General features: G+C 44.7%; 1 protein-coding gene across 1 annotated transcript in view; it reads right to left on the bottom strand.

Annotated features, from left to right (window-relative positions):
* Positions 1-17,623, bottom strand: part of LOC126272291 (V-set and transmembrane domain-containing protein 2B-like) — a 656,861-nt gene that overhangs the window by 101,116 nt on the left and 538,122 nt on the right. The window contains exon 4 of the mRNA XM_049975055.1: positions 5,247-5,527. Coding sequence (XP_049831012.1) covers positions 5,247-5,527 — 281 coding nt within the window. The remainder of the gene's footprint in view (positions 1-5,246; positions 5,528-17,623) is intronic.

The following is a 17,623-nucleotide window of genomic DNA, read 5'->3' as shown; positions in this document are numbered from 1 at the left end:
TCCAAACTCCTTTTCTCCTAATTTCCTCAAAAATTCTCTTCGGCATTGACATTGTTAGGGTTTCTATTTCTTCAATGCAGTTGTCGCCGATTCTTCTCGTACCGTTCTTTTCAACGGACATATGGCCTCACATTGCCTTCGACTGCGATAAACATGCCTTCCAAGTGTTTCCAACCATTTATACATGGGGTTAAAATACTGGTTACGTGCAAGGTGGGTCTAGACACAGATTTCTTTACCTTCAAACCACCTTTTGGTTATACCAAGAACGTGCACGATGCTTTATCTTGTTAAAACATTAGACGTTCGTCCCCTAGGTCCTCTTGCATTCAAATTAGTTCTGTCAGTAGCATCTCAGTACACATGTTAGCGTTCGTTATATTGTTCAGAAAAGCAATCGTGAATATGATTAGGCAGAATGCTGCCCAAACATTTCCATCTTCAGATTTTCTTCTCGTTTTTACCTGCTGCTCTATTCTCAGATCATGCCAATTACATAGAAATCCATCCTGCGCATATAAATTAAGCTTCTTCTCATCGTTGAAGACCACGTTACCTGATTCTGAAGTCATGACAAATATTTTTCAGCAAATTCACTTCCAGCCCGTTAATGTTTGGGTGTTAGAGGAGGTGTCCACAGTCTTTTCTTGAATGCAAGATGTTTGCCAGCTGACAAAGATTGTGGAACACATCTGGTAAATAAAATTACTCGCAACTGTAAATCAGCAACAAGCAGAGAATAATAATGGTTTGTGGCCCTTGCTTTGTGCAAAAGTAATTGTTTCCGTGCCTCAGATAACTTACTACTTAGCCCATATTTTCCGTTCTCTCCTTAGTGTGAGCCGTGGCTAACGGAATTATCAATAATTGCACTTGAATGGCACAACTTCTTGGTGATTTGACGATTTGAGACAGAGCTCTTTCTGAACTGTCGCACCATCGACAGCTCGCACCATATCTTCTGGAACATGATATTTGGCCTGAACGGGATGTGGGACGTTTGCCGTGAGTGGCGTTGAGACCGTTTTCCGGTAGAGGTGGTCTGTGAAGCAGCACCGACAGTGCAGGTCTGCGGGGCAAAGGGCTGGCTGTTAGCTACACTGCCTGTGTGACTTCCACGTTTGCCTGGCTAAGCATCTCCCGGACACGAGAGACGTGCACCGGTAAGCGGTAGTGGACACATTACACTTTGGCGGACAAGATCTGGCGGAGAGCGGCGGATCGTCGTCACCCACACAACTCCAAATTTTTCCACTGTGTGTCACGTCACAGCGCTTTTAAACGCTCTGTGTGCTACTTTTGATTCGTTACTTCGTTGCCTAGACTAAGCAGCATTCGTAATGGTTGATCATGCTCCCCGCTGTAAACGTGATAATTGTGACAGGTTCGCTTCCTGCTCTTGTTTTTGTCCTGCTGCTTCTACACTCCTGGAAATGGAAAAAAGAACACATTGACACCGGTGTGTCAGACCCTCCATACTTGCTCCGGACACTGCGAGAGGGCTGTACAAGTAATGATCACACGCACGGCATAGCGGACACACCAGGAACCGCGGTGTTGGCCGTCGAATGGCGCTAGCTGCGCAGCATTTGTGCACCGCCGCCGTCAGTGTCAGCCAGTTTGCCGTGGCATACGAAGCTCCATCGCAGTCTTTAACACTGGTAGCATGCCGCGAAAGCGTGGACGTGAACCGTATGTGCAGTTGACGGACTTTGAGCGAGGGCGTCTAGTGGGCATGCGGGAGGCCGGGTGGACGTACCGCCGAATTGCTCAACACGTGGGGCGTGAGGTCTCCACAGTACGTCGATGTTGTCGCCAGTGGTCGGCGGAAGGTGCACGTGCCCGTCGACCTGGGACCGGACCGCAGCGAGGCACGGATGCACGCCAAGACCGTAGGATCCTACGCAGTGCCGTAGGGGACCGCACCGCCACTTCCCAGCAAATTAGGGACACTGTTGCTCCTGGGGTATCGGCGAGGACCATTCGCAACCGTCTCCATGAAGCTGGGCTACGATCCCGCACACCGTTAGGCCGTCTACCGCTCACGCCACAACATCGTGCAGCCCGCCTCCAGTGGTGTCGCGACAGGCGTGAATGGAGGGACGAATGGAGACGTGTCGTCTTCAGCGATGAGAGTCGCTTCTGCCTTGGTGCCAATGATGGTCGTATGCGTGTTTGGCGCCGTGCAGGTGAGCGCCACAATCAGGACTGCATACGACCGAGGCACACAGGGCCAACACCCGGCATCATGGTGTGGGGAGCGATCTCCTACACTGGCCGTACACCTCTGGTGATCGTCGAGGGGACACTGAATAGTGCACGGTACATCCAAACCGTCATCGAACCCATCGTTCTACCATTCCCAGACCGGCAAGGGAACTTGCTGTTCCAACAGGACAATGCCCGTACGCATGTATCCCGTGCCACCAAACGTGTTCTAGAAGGTGTAAGTCAACTACCCTGGCCAGCAAGATCTCCGGATCTGTCCCCCATTGAGCATGTTTGGGACTGGATGAAGCGTCGTCTCACGCGATCTGCACGTCCAGCACGAACGCTGGTCCAACTGAGGCGCCAGGTGGAAATGGCATGGCAAGCCGTTCCACAGGACTACATGCAGCATCTCTACGATCGTCTCAATGGGAGAATAGCAGCCTGCATTGCTGCGAAAGGTGGATATACACTGTACTAGTGCCCACATTGTGCATGCTCTGTTGCCTGTGTCTATGTGCCTGTGGTTCTGTGAGTCTGATCATGTGATGTATCTGACCCCAGGAATGTGTCAATAAAGTTTCCCCTTCCTGGGACAATGAATTCACGGTGTTCTTATTTCAATTTCCAGGAGTGTATATCGGACTCGGTTCAGCCTCCTGTTGTTGTTGTTCCCCGTTCCTGTGTCAGTCCAGGTGATTTGAGGAGCGTGTTGGTTATATAAAAATATAATGGGTTGAATTTGGAAACTGGCAAAGAGTCGTAATTTGATTGTATGTTTAAAATTTTGGGAGTTTTGTAAAACAAAAGTTATGTTTTAATGTGTCATTACTTGAGACGTTCAAATTTTTGTTTGTGCTTGTACTTCATGCACTAAACAGCCAAGTGGCTTTCTTTACTTAATACAAGCCCGTAAGCTTGTGCGTCTTACGGGGGTAAATCTTGTTGCATATATTTTGGTGGGATATACTTCCAAACCGAGGTAGGTGACATTCAGATGCAAGCTGTTCACGTCTTCCTTCCAAATAACTTACGTCTCTCATTCCGCACGACGGTTAATTATTTACCATTTCCACCTCGTGGTGTGATTTTAAGCTGAATCTCTGTTTGTACAAGCAAGTGCATGAAGGGGGAAGGGGGGAAGGGGAGATTGTCTTAGTCAGTTACCTTATTATCTTTTAACGACTGAATAAACTTGTTGTAGATGGGATACACAGTCAGAACTTTCACAACTGATTTGTCTACGCTGCCAGATTATGCTAGGAATTTTTCATTTCATTAAAAATTACTTCTTTATTCATCAGACTAACGCTGTATATTTGTGCATTGGGATGTATTCCCACTGGCTGCTTAGAAAAGGAGGTGTGTGGTGAGCAGCATATCTAGCCCGCCCTGAGTAATTTCGGGGACGTTTGTGTGGACTACATTAACGAACGCATAGTGATTTCATATCAAGCAACTTTAATTTCTTTTCCTTTCAATGATCTCCCTTTTAGGTAAACCTGAGTTATTTGCTGTATTTTAATCAAATGCATACTAAACTTGTTTACTGCCTGTGTGTTTTGATTAATATTTTTCTCTCTTGTTATAGTCGTTACAGAACATTGTTGTTTGCGGCATTCTTGAGCATTGTACGTACACTTTAAGAATCTTTGAAGACACTGTTTCATCGATTATCAGCAACTGTTCTGAAACTGTCGGACTTTACTGCATGGTTTGTCCTAATAGGTCAAGATCGTGTTGACGTAATTGGTAAAATTAGGTTTCCTGTTGTTGTTGTGGTCTTCAGTCCGGAGACTGGTTTGATGCATCTGTCCATGCTACTCTATCCTGTGCAAGCTTCTTCATCTCCCAGTACCTAGTGCCACCTACATCCTTCTGAATCTGTTTAGTGTATTCATCTCTTGGTCTCCCTCTACGATTTTCACCCTTCACGCTGCCTTCCAATGCTAAATTTGTGATCCCTTGATGCCTCAGAACATGTCCTACCAACCGATCCCTTCTTCTGGTCAAGTTGTGCCACAAACTTCTCTTCTCCCCAATCTGATTCAATACCTCCTCATCAGTTATGTCATCTACCCATCTAATCTTCAGCATTCTTCTGTAGCACCACATTTCGAAAGCTTCTATTCTCTTCTTGTCCAAAGTCTTTATAATCCATGGCTGCACTCCATACAAATACTTTCAGAAACGACTTTCTGACACTTAAATCTATAATGGATGTTAACAAATTTCTCTTCTTCAGAAACGCTTTCCTTGCCATTGCCTGTTTCCTAAGGAGGGTTAATAAAAATCTTTATACGAATGACGTTCAGTCCTTATTTTGCCCAACCCCTCCGCTCCCATGAGGCCAGTAGTGTGTACAAATATCACCGTAGGCAAAATTTTTTGCTGTTTCATCACGAATCAAATGGATCCAAGCACTGTAGGATTTAACATCTGAGGTCATCAGTCCCCTAGAACTTAGAACTACTTAATGCTAACCAACCTAAGGGCATCTCACAGGTCCATGCCTGAGGTAGGATTTGTACCTGCGACCGTAGCAGCTGCGTGTTTCAGTACTGGAGCACCTAGAAGCGCTCAACCACAGCGGCCGGCTTGTTTCATCACATCATCAGTGTTTTCCATGTGGCATTGTCACTGGCGTGGCGTAAGTACACATCGCGCACTGCCCCCAATCGTGTCCTTTTCAATCTGCGGTAAAGGCTCGTACGAACACACTAGCATTGCACATAGCCAACTGCCTACATACTGAGTCCCACCCACTACCAGCTGAGTCATTGGTATCTTGTGTTGGAGTGTACTCCTTACATCAAATCCGATACCATTTGATTGCGTTTGACAGTGTACTGGATGCCATACTATTTACATATTGCGTACAACCTTTCCAACCGAGAATATTATTTTTCCTATGAATATCCATTCCATTATTCCGACTTAGTCTGCATTTATAATAATAATAGTACCGTCAGTGCGAAATTAGCACTACCACCAGCAGCAGCAGCAGAAGGAGGCCTGGAGTGTGGGAAGGCGCTCACCGTCTTGCCCTGCAGCAGCCCGATGCGGCAGTCGAGCAGCACGGTGTGTCCGACGCGCGCCGTCACGTTGTGCGGGCCCGGCCCGTCCTCGAAGTAGGGGCCGTGGCGGCGCTCGTCGCCCGCCGAGTGCAGGTGGTAGTGGGGGTGTGGCGGCGCGCGGTAGGCGGCGCGGGTGCTGCCCGCCCCCGGCGTCGCGGCGCTGCTGCCGGAGGCGAGAGTGGGGGCGACGGACGTCGTGGCGGGCGCAGCGTCAGGAGAGCTCGGCTGCGGTGGCGACGCACCTGCCGAGGCACACAGCACAGAAGCTGTAACTATTACACTACTGGCCATTAAAATTGCTACTGCAAGAAGAAATGCAGGTGATAAACGGGTATTCATTGGGCAAATATGTAATTCTAGAACTGACATCTGATTACATTTTTACGCAATTTCGGTCGATAGATCCCGAGAAATCAGTACCCAGAACAGACACCTCTGCCCGTCATAACGCTCTTGATACGCCTGGGTATTAAGTCATACACAGCTTGGATGGCGTGTACAGGTACAGCTGCCCCTACAGCTTCAACACGATACCACAGTTCATCAAGAGTAGTGACTGGCGTATTGTGACGAGCCAATTGCTCGGCCACCATTGACAAGACGTTTTCAATTGGTGAGAGATCTGGAGAATGTGCTGGCCAGGGCAGCAGTCGAACATTTTCTGTATCCAGAAAGGCCCGTACAGCACCTGCAACATGTGGTCGTGCATTATCCTGCTGAAATATAGGGTTTCGCAGGGCTCGAATGAAGGGAAGAGCCACAGGTCGTAACACATTTGCAGTGTAACGTCCACTGTTCAAAGTGCCGTCAATGCGAACAAGACGTGACCGAGAGTGTAACCAGTGACACACCATACAATCACGCCGGGTGATACGCCAGTAAGGCGATGACGAATACACGCTTCCAATGTTGGTTCACCGCGATGTCGCCAAACACGAATGCGACCATCATGATGCTGTAAACAGATCCTGGATTGATCCGAAAAAATGACGTTCTGCCATTCGTGCGCCCAGCTTCGTCGTGGAGTACATCATCGCAGGCGCTCCTGTCTGTGATGCAGCGTCATGGGATACCGCAGCCATTGTCTCCGAGCTGATACATTATTCTCCTGCAAACGTCGTCGAACTGTTCGTGCACATGGTTGTTGTCTTACAAATGTCCCCATCTGTTGTCTCAGGGATCGAGACGTGGCTGCCATACGGATAAGATGCCTGTCATCTCGACTGCTAGTGATACGAAGCCGTTGGGATCCAGCCCGGCGTTCGTATTAGCCTCCTAACCCACCGATTACGTATTCTACTAACAGTCACTGGATCTCGACCAACGCGAGCAGCAGTGTCGCGATACGATAAACCGCAATGGCAATAGGTTACGATCCGACCTTTATCAAAGTCGGAAACGTGATGGTAAGCATTTCTCCTCCTTACACGAGGCATCAGAACAACGTTTTACCAGGCAACGCCGGTGAACTGCTGTTTGTGTATGAGAAACTGGTTGGAAACTTTAATCATGTCAGCACGTTGTAGGTGTCGCCACCGGCGCCAACCTTGTTTGAATGTTCTGAAAACCTAATCATTAGCGTATCACAGCATCTTCTTCCTGTCGTTTAAATTTCGCGTCTGTAGGTCGTCATCTTCGTGGTGTAGCAATTTTAATGGCCAGTACTCTAATTACAAGCAGTAGGTTGTAACGTTCACTTCTACTCAGGTAACACGTTCCCCAAGCGTGTTAATAACAATGACAGCCACTAAAACTGCAACACCAGGAATCATAAAAATGAGGAAACTTTACCCATTCTAAGTAGACAACATAGTAGTGCAGACAATCTTGCAGGTATGGCTACCATAGCTACGAGTAATCGTCTTGGATACTAATAAGCCCCCTTAGCTGTATTTACTCCTTCGTTTATAGATCACTACCGGTTTGGTGGCACTAAAACCCACATCTTCAGGTGAACATCTGCACAACAATAAATCCAAAAGGTATGCCGCGCGGAATTAGCCGAGTGGTTTAGGGCGCTACAGTCATGGACTGTGTGGCTGGTCCCGGCGGAGGTTCGAGTCCTCCCTCGGGCATGGGTGTGTGGACTAATGACCTTAGCAGTTAAGTCCCATAGTATTTCACACACACCGAAAGGAATAGCAACCTTGACACATCCACAGACATGACAGAATTTTCCAAAATTATTTTAAGATCTTCCTCCTCCCCCTCCCCATCTCACCTCACCACCTCCTATGCACTCCTCTTATTGTCTGAGGTTTTGCTCGTCTTCCTTTCAAGAATGTTTTAAAAACTTTTGTAATGTTTCTTTAAGTTTTATCTATACTTATATCGAAATTCTCTGCAGCCTTGGACCCTTTTAACTGTAAAAATGAAAAAATGAAGGATTAAAAAAAATGCAAAAACATAATTTTCATAATTTTAAAGTTCTTGTTTTTGTAAAGTTTATGGTTTAATCAGTGGACACTTCCGAAAGATATGTTTCGTTGCCGTAATGTATGCATCTGACTCACACCATTAAAGAGTTCCTTTAGGTTAGCATAGTTTACGGGCGTTATTAACGAAAGTATGTCAGCTGTCACAATTATACACTGCAGATTGTTTTACAATGGCGTTTTTTGTACTTTTTGTTCCAGTATTCCACCACGTCTCATTCGGTCGAACTCGAGTATCATCAGCGCATGCGCAAGCCGTCTATAGGCAACCTGTTTACTTTCTTGCCCTCAGTATGACGCAACACGCGGCCGTGTCCCCTGTTCGCGATCGCGTATAGACCGGAGAAGCGGTAAGTGCGGTTTTCAGTTCTGTTTTTCCGTCGATAGCTACTTGCTTGAGTGGTTTGGTCTATTAAGAACATCCCACTATTTTGTGGCAACTGCTTCATGGAATTTCATGCTAACCGCAAATGAGGTCACAGTTTCCAGAATGAGATTTTCACTCTCCAGCGGAGTGTGCGCTCGTATGAAACTTCCTGTCAGTTTTAATCAGTCAGGAAGTTTCATATCTGCACACGGTCCGCTGGAGAGTGAAAATCTCATTCTGGAAACATCCCCTAGGCTGTCGCTAAGCCATGTTTCCGCAACACCCTTTCTTTTCAGGAGTGCTACTTCTGCAAGGTTCCCAGGAGAGCTTCTGTAAAGTTTGGAAGGTAGGAGACGAGGTACTTGGAGAAGTGAAGCTGTGAGGACGGGGTGTGAGTCGTGCTTGGGTAGCTCAGTTGGTAGAGCACTTACGCGCGAAAGGCCGAGGTCCTGAGTTCGAGTCACGGCCCAGCACACAGCGTTAATCAGCCAGGAAGTTTGAGATCACAGTTGTTTTCAACTTAGCAATTAACCAAAAATGGTTCAAATGGCTCTAAGCACTATGGGACTTAACATGTGAGGTCATCAGTCCCCTTGACTTAGAACCGCTCGGCACACAGGCCGGCCACCAATTAACCACTGTGGTATAATTTGTTTAAGACTACCCACCATATTCGAATCCGGGTGTTTTGCTCCATGACATACCACTTTTTAGCACTGTTTTGTTCTGATGGACAACAAATGTTGGGTACAAGGTTCCGAACTTTTTGCTCTAGTTTTTCAGTCATGAGAGTAAAAGTGTTTTATTTTCTCATGTAAAAGTTTTTAATACGAGGGTTGTTTTTTAAGTAAGGGCCTTTCGCGCGTATTTTCCCGTAGTCGCGCGGACGCCGCAACAAGCCACCGCGCCACTTGCAGGCATCCTTCCCGTTCACACTGATACAAGTAGCAGCTCTGTAGCTGACGTGTACCCATCGCTGTGCTACTCTATAATGTTTACGATTATTGAATCTCCCGCCGCGTGTGAGATACAGTCAGTGATACGTTTTTTGACCGCGAGAAGCCTATCAGCTGCAGAAATTCATCGTCAGTTAACAGAACTTGATGGCTTGAATGCAGTGAGTGAAGATAAACTGCGTCAGTGGCTTTGAGAGTTTAAAAATGGCCGTCAAAACGTCCATGACGAAGAACGCTCAGGCCGGCCCTCTGTGACCACTGATGATTTGGTGGCTGCAGTCGAAACAAAGATTCCTGAGGACACAATATTTACAATTTCCACTCTTTCTTTGGAATTTCCACAAGTTTCAAGATCGGTTTTGTACAAAATTGTGTCTGAAAACGTAAACTTTAAGGAACTGCGTTCTCGGTGGGTACCCAGACTCCTCACAGAGGACCACAAAGGGAAGAGATTTGCCACTTCATTGGACTTTTTGATTCGTTACGAGGAAGAAGGGGATGACATGTTGAGTGAAATTGTCACTGGAGATGGAACATGAGTGTCCCATGTCACTCCCGAAAACAAGCGACAATCGATGGAATGGCGACACACAACCTCACCCGTCAAGGTCAAAGCCAAACAGACGCTGTCAAAGCGCAAGATTATGGCAACTATGTTCTGGGACCGGCGTGTTTTGCTAGTGGACTTTATGCCACGAGGAACGACAATCAACTCAGATGCCTACTGTGCAACTCTAAGGAAGCTCCGCAGAGCAATTCAAAACAAAAGGCGCTGCATGCTGACAAAAGGAGTTTTGCTCCTGCACGATAACGCTAGGCCTCACTCCTCTCAAAAGGCTCGGGATTTGATTGATTCTTTTGGCTGGGAAGTTTTGGACCATACACCATACAGCCCCGACCCTGGTCCTAGCGATTTTCACCTTTTCCGGTACCTGAAACACCATCTTGGCGGGCAGCACTTCAATGATGACGATGAAGTGAAAGCGGCCGTGAACTCTTGGCTGTCGGAGCAGGCGGCCGAATTCTTTGAAGAGGGAATTAAAAACTTTGTTGTACGGTATGACAAGTGCTTAAATAAACAAGGCAACTATGTAGAAAAATAGGTAAAAGTGTGTAGAATCAGAAAATAATAGTTTTTACAAAAGTATTTGTATCTTCTTTTAAAAATTAAAACAGCCCTTACTTAAAAAACAACCCTCGTAATTAGCTTATAAATTTTTAAAATATTAAATTAATTTTAGGAAACTTATTCTATCTGTGGATGTCTCAGGTTTGTCATTCCTTTTGGATTTATTCTTATACAGATTTCCACATGAAGATGTGGTCTTTAGTGTCACGAAACAGGTACTGATCTAGAAATAAAGGACTAATAGCAGCTGAAGCGGTTATTTAATACCCAAGTCAATATAGTAGGATGACTACATTTCTGGTGTGCGAAATTTAATACATAGAGCTGACAACCCTGGCAACAAAAATGACCTTAATCCTCTCATATAAATGATACTCCACAAGCCACCTAACGGTGTGTGGCGGGCGATAATTTTCATACCCGTAACTCATCCCCCTACTCTGCTCCATTCCCGAATGGCACGTGGGAAGAGTGATTGTAGATAAGCCTTTGCATTGTCTCCAATTTCTCGAATTTTCTCGTCATGCTCATTTCGCTACATGTTTGTGGAAGAGAATAATATGTTTTCCGACTTTCCCTGTCAGCAAATTTCAATAGCAGTGCTCTCCGTGATGCACAACACCTCTCTTGTAATGTCTACCACGACTGAACGCTCCTACTACGAAACGCGCCGCTCATCGTCGGATCTTCTCTATCTCATCTGTCAGCCCTACCTCGCAAGGATCCCGTATTAATGAACAACAGTCAAGAATCTGTCGAACAGGCTTCTTCTAAGCCACATTTCGCTAAGGTTCTTCCTATGACACTGTCTGATATCTGATTTTCCTTATATTGATTTATGTGGTCATCCTACCGAAGGTAGCTCTAGATAGTTAATCCTCGATATTTTAGGATCGATACTGTTCCCAGAAAATTTTTATGAAATTTGTAGTTGTACAGTAGCGGATTTCTTTCCCTTTGTAAGCGCAATATGTTTCCTTTAAGCCGGCCGCTGTGACCGAACAGTCTTAGGCGCTTCAGTCCGAAATCGTGCTGCTGCTACGGTCGCAGGTTCGAATCCTGCCTCGGGCATGGATGTGTGTGGTGTCCTTAGGTAAGTTAGGATTAAGTAGTTCTAAGTTCTAGGGGACTGATGACCACAGAAATTAAGTCCCATAGAGCTCAGAGCCATTTGAACCGTTTGAACCATTTGAACCTGGAGAATGAACTTTGCCAGATTTCATTCAGCATCATGTATAGGAGCCCATCACCTGTCGTAAAGTTACGGGATCCCTTTGGGAGCATAACACGATCACCGCTGTTTTCCAACAGTAGATAATTTGGTCAGCAGCTGTTACATGTCTCGTGTGATGAGAGATAGTTTAGTAAAAAAAAAAAAAAAAAAAAAAAAAAAACAGCTTTTCGAATATTGGACCAGATTTGCGGACAGATTCAAGGCTACATTGCAGACAAGACTCAACACGTCGCTCTTAACGGAACGAAATCAAATATGGTTCAAATTGCTCTGGGCACTAATGGACATAGATTCTAAGGTCATCAGTCCCCTAGAACTTATAACTACTTAAACCTAACTAACCTAAGGACATCACACACATCCTTACCCTTAGCACGATTCGAACCTGCGACCGTAACGGTTGCGCGGTTCCAGACTGTAGTGCCTAGAACCGCTCGGCCACCCCGGCCAGCGTAACGAAATCGATAGATGTAAATATAATTTCTAGAGTACCCAAGTAAGTGTGGTAGAACCAAACTGCTTACAGTGAATCTAAACGACGTAGTAGAAACATTTGGAAGCTAGTTAAGAATGTTCGCAGATGATGTAATTGTCTATAAGGAAATAACAAAAAAATTTGTAAATTTGTGGTAAGTTCTTATGGGACCAAAGTGTTTAGGTCATCGGTCCGTAAGCTTACTAACTACTAAATCTAAGTTAAACTAACATAGGCTATGGACGACACTCACACCCATACCCGAGGGTGGACTCGAACCTCCAACCTCCGACGTGGAGGTCTGCGCGGATCGCGAGAAGACGGCCTAGACCGTGCGGGTACCCGCACGGCAAAATAATAATACTTTAATCCAGTATCAGTTAGCAAGTGACCTGCAGAGGGCTGATGAATGGTGCAAGCTCCGGCAGTTGATCCTGAAAGTAAATAAATGTAAAAAAAGATGGCTCTAAGCACTATGGGACTTAACATCTGAGGTCATCAGTCCCCTAGATCTAGAATTACTTAAACCTAACTAACTTAAGGACATCACACACATCCATGCCCGAGGCAGGATTTGAACCCGTGACCGTAGCAGCAGCACGATCACGCGTTTCCAGACTGAAGCGCCTAGAACTGCACGGCCACACCGGCCGGCGTTTCTCCCGGCTCTCCTCTTGCAGCTGTTACGTCAAGTGATCCCGAAACAGTGGATGTCCTGATGACACTCCGTCGTTCTCCAGACCTTGTCACATAGTCTGTCTGGATACTCGTCTTGCTGCACACAAGCAAATATCCTGACTCTAGATATGTATCCTTGGTTGTACAACACTGTGTTTCTGAGTGAACCGTATGTCCATCCTCTCGAGCGCTAAGCACGGGGGCTCATTGAGATCCTTCACTGTGTTGTTTTGTTGTCCTGAACCTTCGATTGCTTAGTCATACACAATTGCGGTATCCTGAATATTGCGTGGAGTAATGTCACGGAACGACAAACTGCCATTGCTATTCTTTTGGTGTCGATTTCTGACTCTTGCTGGTACGTGTTTCTTCTTCTTGCACGATGTATAACACAATCATTTTGCGGAGAAGGAACACCCACTAAAGACAGAGGAATCCGCTTCTTATTCTTCCCATAGAGAATGTCATCACCCAGACTTACTTTGTGCACTAGAGCGGAAACGTCACACATTTGTATACCCAAGCGTGTACATTATAAAAGATTGACTTTTGTCGCATGCGCTATTAATGGCGTTGCAGCTCTGAAGGGGCCATCAAAAATTCCAGTTCTGCGACCATAGCGACACCTTGCCTACATTTCCGTGATCATATATATGCGTCGGAGTCGCACTGGGTTGCACCTACGCTTCAGCAAACCCCTCAAGCGGAAACTTTTTGATCGCCTTTTATATATAAATGTAATTACTATTTTCGGTTCCAGTTCTCAGGCAGCCTTCAACGAGTTTTGCTTTGTTATCACGGTCAGGAGTTACGTTTCGTGCTCTAAGGCCATGTGGTACATTTCTATGTAGCTGGTCGAATTGTCTCAAGCGTATGTTATGATATCATTGAAGTATCTCCACTACCAGAAATTACTACAACGTCTGTGATGTAGCGACGTTAGCACCGATTAGGATTCCGTTAGACTGTGGATAACTTAGCTTACTTCTCTGTTGCGTTTCAGCACGGTTATCCCGTTTCCATTCACCACCTTCATATAGCCGCTGATTCGGACCTAGCTGTTGTTAGACATGCGTTTGCCAACTACATTTTTGATGACAGAACGGCAGAAGGTAGATGTGTGGGACAAGATTTTCGTTTCATCAAACACAGTCGCACGATTGTTTACGAGGCTATTTTCGCGCACAGCAGAAAATATCATGCAGCTTACTAATACAACAGTGACGACAGAGGTAGCTGTGTAAAACTTTACAAACGAATCTGACGTGGTAAGAAACCTGAGAAACATTTATTCAGGTCCCACAAAGCCTGTGTAGCACTCTGAAATATGTCAAACGGGTAAACAGGAAATAAAATGAGTACGAGTGCATCGAAGGAGCTCCTTATTTCAATTGAAAGTTTCCTCTTCGTCAGAAATACGTAATGAAATATTTGTAGGTGTGACAGACATTTCATACCAGGCTACACCCAATCGTTTTTAAACGTAACGTTTGATGACAAGAAACGGACTCTGATAATACGTTTCTTTTCTCGCTCATAGAAAAATAATCCCCCAATAAAGTAGATTTCTGTCTTATATTCAATGCTGAGTACGACAAGCAACGACACAAACAATTTAATCTAGCATGTGTCGCCTGTACCTTCCTGCAGTGCATCATATTTGTGAAATTCGTGGGTATAGAACCGCAGTCAAGAACACACAGCTCACTTGCAGGTGTAAACGTGTCAAGACCTACATCTGGAAATCGTGTCATAGCTTGCACAGTGTAAAGTCACTGTACTCAGCAACACGTTTCTTCTGTTACCGTAGGAACGAATAAATTTCACCCGCGAATTAACAGGCGCGGTTATTAATAAAACACAGCTGTCGCACTGAATGGTCAGTTTCGAAGACATTGCATGCGTGCTAGTAACGCCGTTGCTACACGGAGTTATCTGTGCTTGATATACTGCGGGATGGAGGCGCAAGTCTACCAACTGCAGCGAGCAGGTAAGATGTTTTGATTGATTCCAAACTTACTGAAGTTCTAAGAGAAACAAGAAAGACATAGTAAACAAAAAAATGATTAGTTTCCTTACTGTTTTGCGAAGAATGATGTGGACTGCAAAAAAAATTCACTTTTCTGATGAGAACTCGTATCCTAGTCAATAGAACGTATCATGGTAAGCACTATTTGAGTAAGGTTACAACTCGTTAACAGTGTTAACTGTTATGGCAAATATTGTCAGTCTTTATCATAAAGTGTATTCGCAAAAATCTCCCAGTATATTCACAACTCGCCAGAATTTATTACGCTCACACAACAGTAGTTTGATCAATGAGCGAAAAATCAAAGTGGGAAACTTCAAGCCAACGACGCAAAACTTCAACGTGTTCTTGCAATAGTAGTCCTCACAAATTGACTACATTTGTGGAAATGGTACAACAATCAGATTACATTATCTGTAGAAGGATCATATGTGCATTTCAGAATACTGATGATGATACCACGAGAGTAATAGAAAGTAAATGAAACAGCCAGCTTAGTGCAATGGCGTTTAAGGGTCTTTTTTCTCAGAACACCACTCTCAGTATGTGCTCTTGAAGGCATTATGAAGTCCCCATAAGAATGTTGTGTAGCCCTCATCTGCAATTAATTAGTTTTCGTCTTGGTTGCTGAAGTTTAACTGACACCTACTTTTGCTTTAACAGTTATAAAAATCAGTACAAATCATTCTCCGATATTAGATTATCACTACAGTCCCGGAGGTATGACCAGCTACTTTTCAATTAATATACTTCTTATATGATTTGAGTCTTTTCTGATATTGCTTGGAAGTACAACAAGCAGATCTGTATGAGCTCCTTTCCGGATGCATCTTCTGAGGAAAAACCTGTGATACCTGAAGTTTGTCGCATTTACCGAAATATATAATACATCAATCGAGCAGGATATACTTGCTTCATATACTAACAACACGGCTCTGTAGTTACAGAACAGATCCTGTTAACATTGGTTCATTCAGTAGTTGAGTATGTCTCAGTGCAACGGCCTCTCACATCTACCTTTATATTTCCAGATACTATACAGGGAGATTTATTTCCTTTTAATGCTTCATTTCAGGAAATAGGTTTTATCTATATGCGTGTGAACTCGTTATACCAAACTAACAGAGAATATTTACAAAGAATATTTGTACACCGAGTAGTATCGTTTATGATTTTTTCAGCCCGTCTAACGACTGAAAGAATAATTCCTTTGCCAGATTTACTCATGTCGTACTGGATACTGTAGAGAAGGTTTTGAACATTTTGTTGTACTAAAGAAAAGTATTGGAGTACAAAATCTACCAGAAAACAGTGTCCTTATCGACGGAAAAGAAGCCTGTATTGAAAAATATGTGGACTGGAAGTTAGTACTCACCGTAATGCCACAAAGAAATAACAGAGCAGCAGAATCTTGATGGTGAGACGAACAGTTTACATTCGCTCCACCATAAGCAGAGTCCAGTGCTGTAGTCAATTCTTTCACGCTCTCACCTTGTGTTGTGGAATGCGCCGGACTAGGAGATAAACTGTGAGGCCAAACTGTTGTTCAGTAAGCAGTAACTACATCGTATTGTCACGAATGAAATACTTCACTATGTACCTAAGTATTCTGTTCAAAACATATTTTTCTATAGATAACATACCATTTGAATAAGTAATTAATCAATATTAGATATATTACATTAGAGTGTTTGAGGTGGTTCTTTAAACTATCAGAGTCAAATGTTGAGTCTTTACTTGTCATTTACCTACCTAATTTTTACTAGTTTTCATAATGACATCATCGTAGTATTTAACCAAAATTATATGTTCTCGCAAACACGTTCGAATCACAAAAAGTGATGGAACTGATAAATATGTGCACTTTAAATAAGAGAACTACATTACTCAGTAAAGAGTAAACAACTCATTTTTCTTTTTAACTGCCTCGTTACACTCCCACCTTAGTCCAGAACAACAAATATTCCTCACTTTAATTAACTCATTTCACGTTATGGAACACAAATACGGCTATATTAATTAATTTTTAGAAGAATTAAATTATTGTAGCCGTAGCTCGATATTGCGAGTTTTTCATTAGAGAGCATGTGCGACATAGTAAATCATGAAGCGTTATTCCATGTCGCCAATTATTAAAGGACCACACACCAACAGTCGTAAAATACTGCACGTGCCTCGTAATGTCTTTATTGCTAGTTAGTGGTCTGTCAAACACGGCGCAGTCGAATTAATGTGACCACCCCCTATGTTCGATTTGAAGTGCAATAACCATTCACAGACTAAAGGTGGCAGCAGTAGCAGTGAATGGTATAGAAACTCCGTCTGCGAAGCGGAAAACAGTGCAGCCGTTAAGGTATCGCGAAGACGTAGCGATCTATCTGAAGTCCAATAGGGCACCATCAATCGCTTTCCGGTCTAGGGTGAAAGCATTTCTGAAACGGCTAAGTTCTGAAACGGTTCGCGTACCACCGTGGCTACAGTGTACCGTGCTAGGCATAATGGCGCTATGGAAAACCCGCGTCCAGGCAACTGGGTTCAGCACTGGCCATAGATGTCAGTGGTGAACTATGGATGCGGAGTTGTGTACTGCCGAATAGACGTGAAACCGATCAGCAAATAACTGACCACCAAGAAAAAACAAGGGGCTACCAAGAGTGCCTCCACAACGACTGTTCAGTGAATGATGCAGCTTGTATGTCTCCGCAGCCGGGGTCTGCTCATACACCGCTCCTGAGTGCTGTTCATGGGCGACCAACCCTGGAATTTCCACGCCAATACCGTAACTCAACATCCATTGTGTGGCGACAGGTGATCTTTTCAGATGAAGCACGCCTTATGATCAATCGTACTGAAAGGAAGTCTGGCCGTAGAAGGGAGCGTAATGTTGTGGGGAATGTTTTCATGAAATTCCCTGGGTGCTCTCGTCATTCTGTTTGGCGCAATGGATCAGCAGAATGATGCATCTACCCTCGGAGACCCTGTCCATCTCCAAATGGAGTTCGTTTTCTCCTCGGCACGGTGGCATGTACCCGCAG

The sequence above is a fragment of the Schistocerca gregaria genome, chromosome 5 (genome assembly GCF_023897955.1).
Source record: "Schistocerca gregaria isolate iqSchGreg1 chromosome 5, iqSchGreg1.2, whole genome shotgun sequence".
Taxonomy (NCBI): domain Eukaryota; kingdom Metazoa; phylum Arthropoda; class Insecta; order Orthoptera; family Acrididae; genus Schistocerca; species Schistocerca gregaria.
This window is presented reverse-complemented; position numbering and strand designations above follow the sequence as displayed.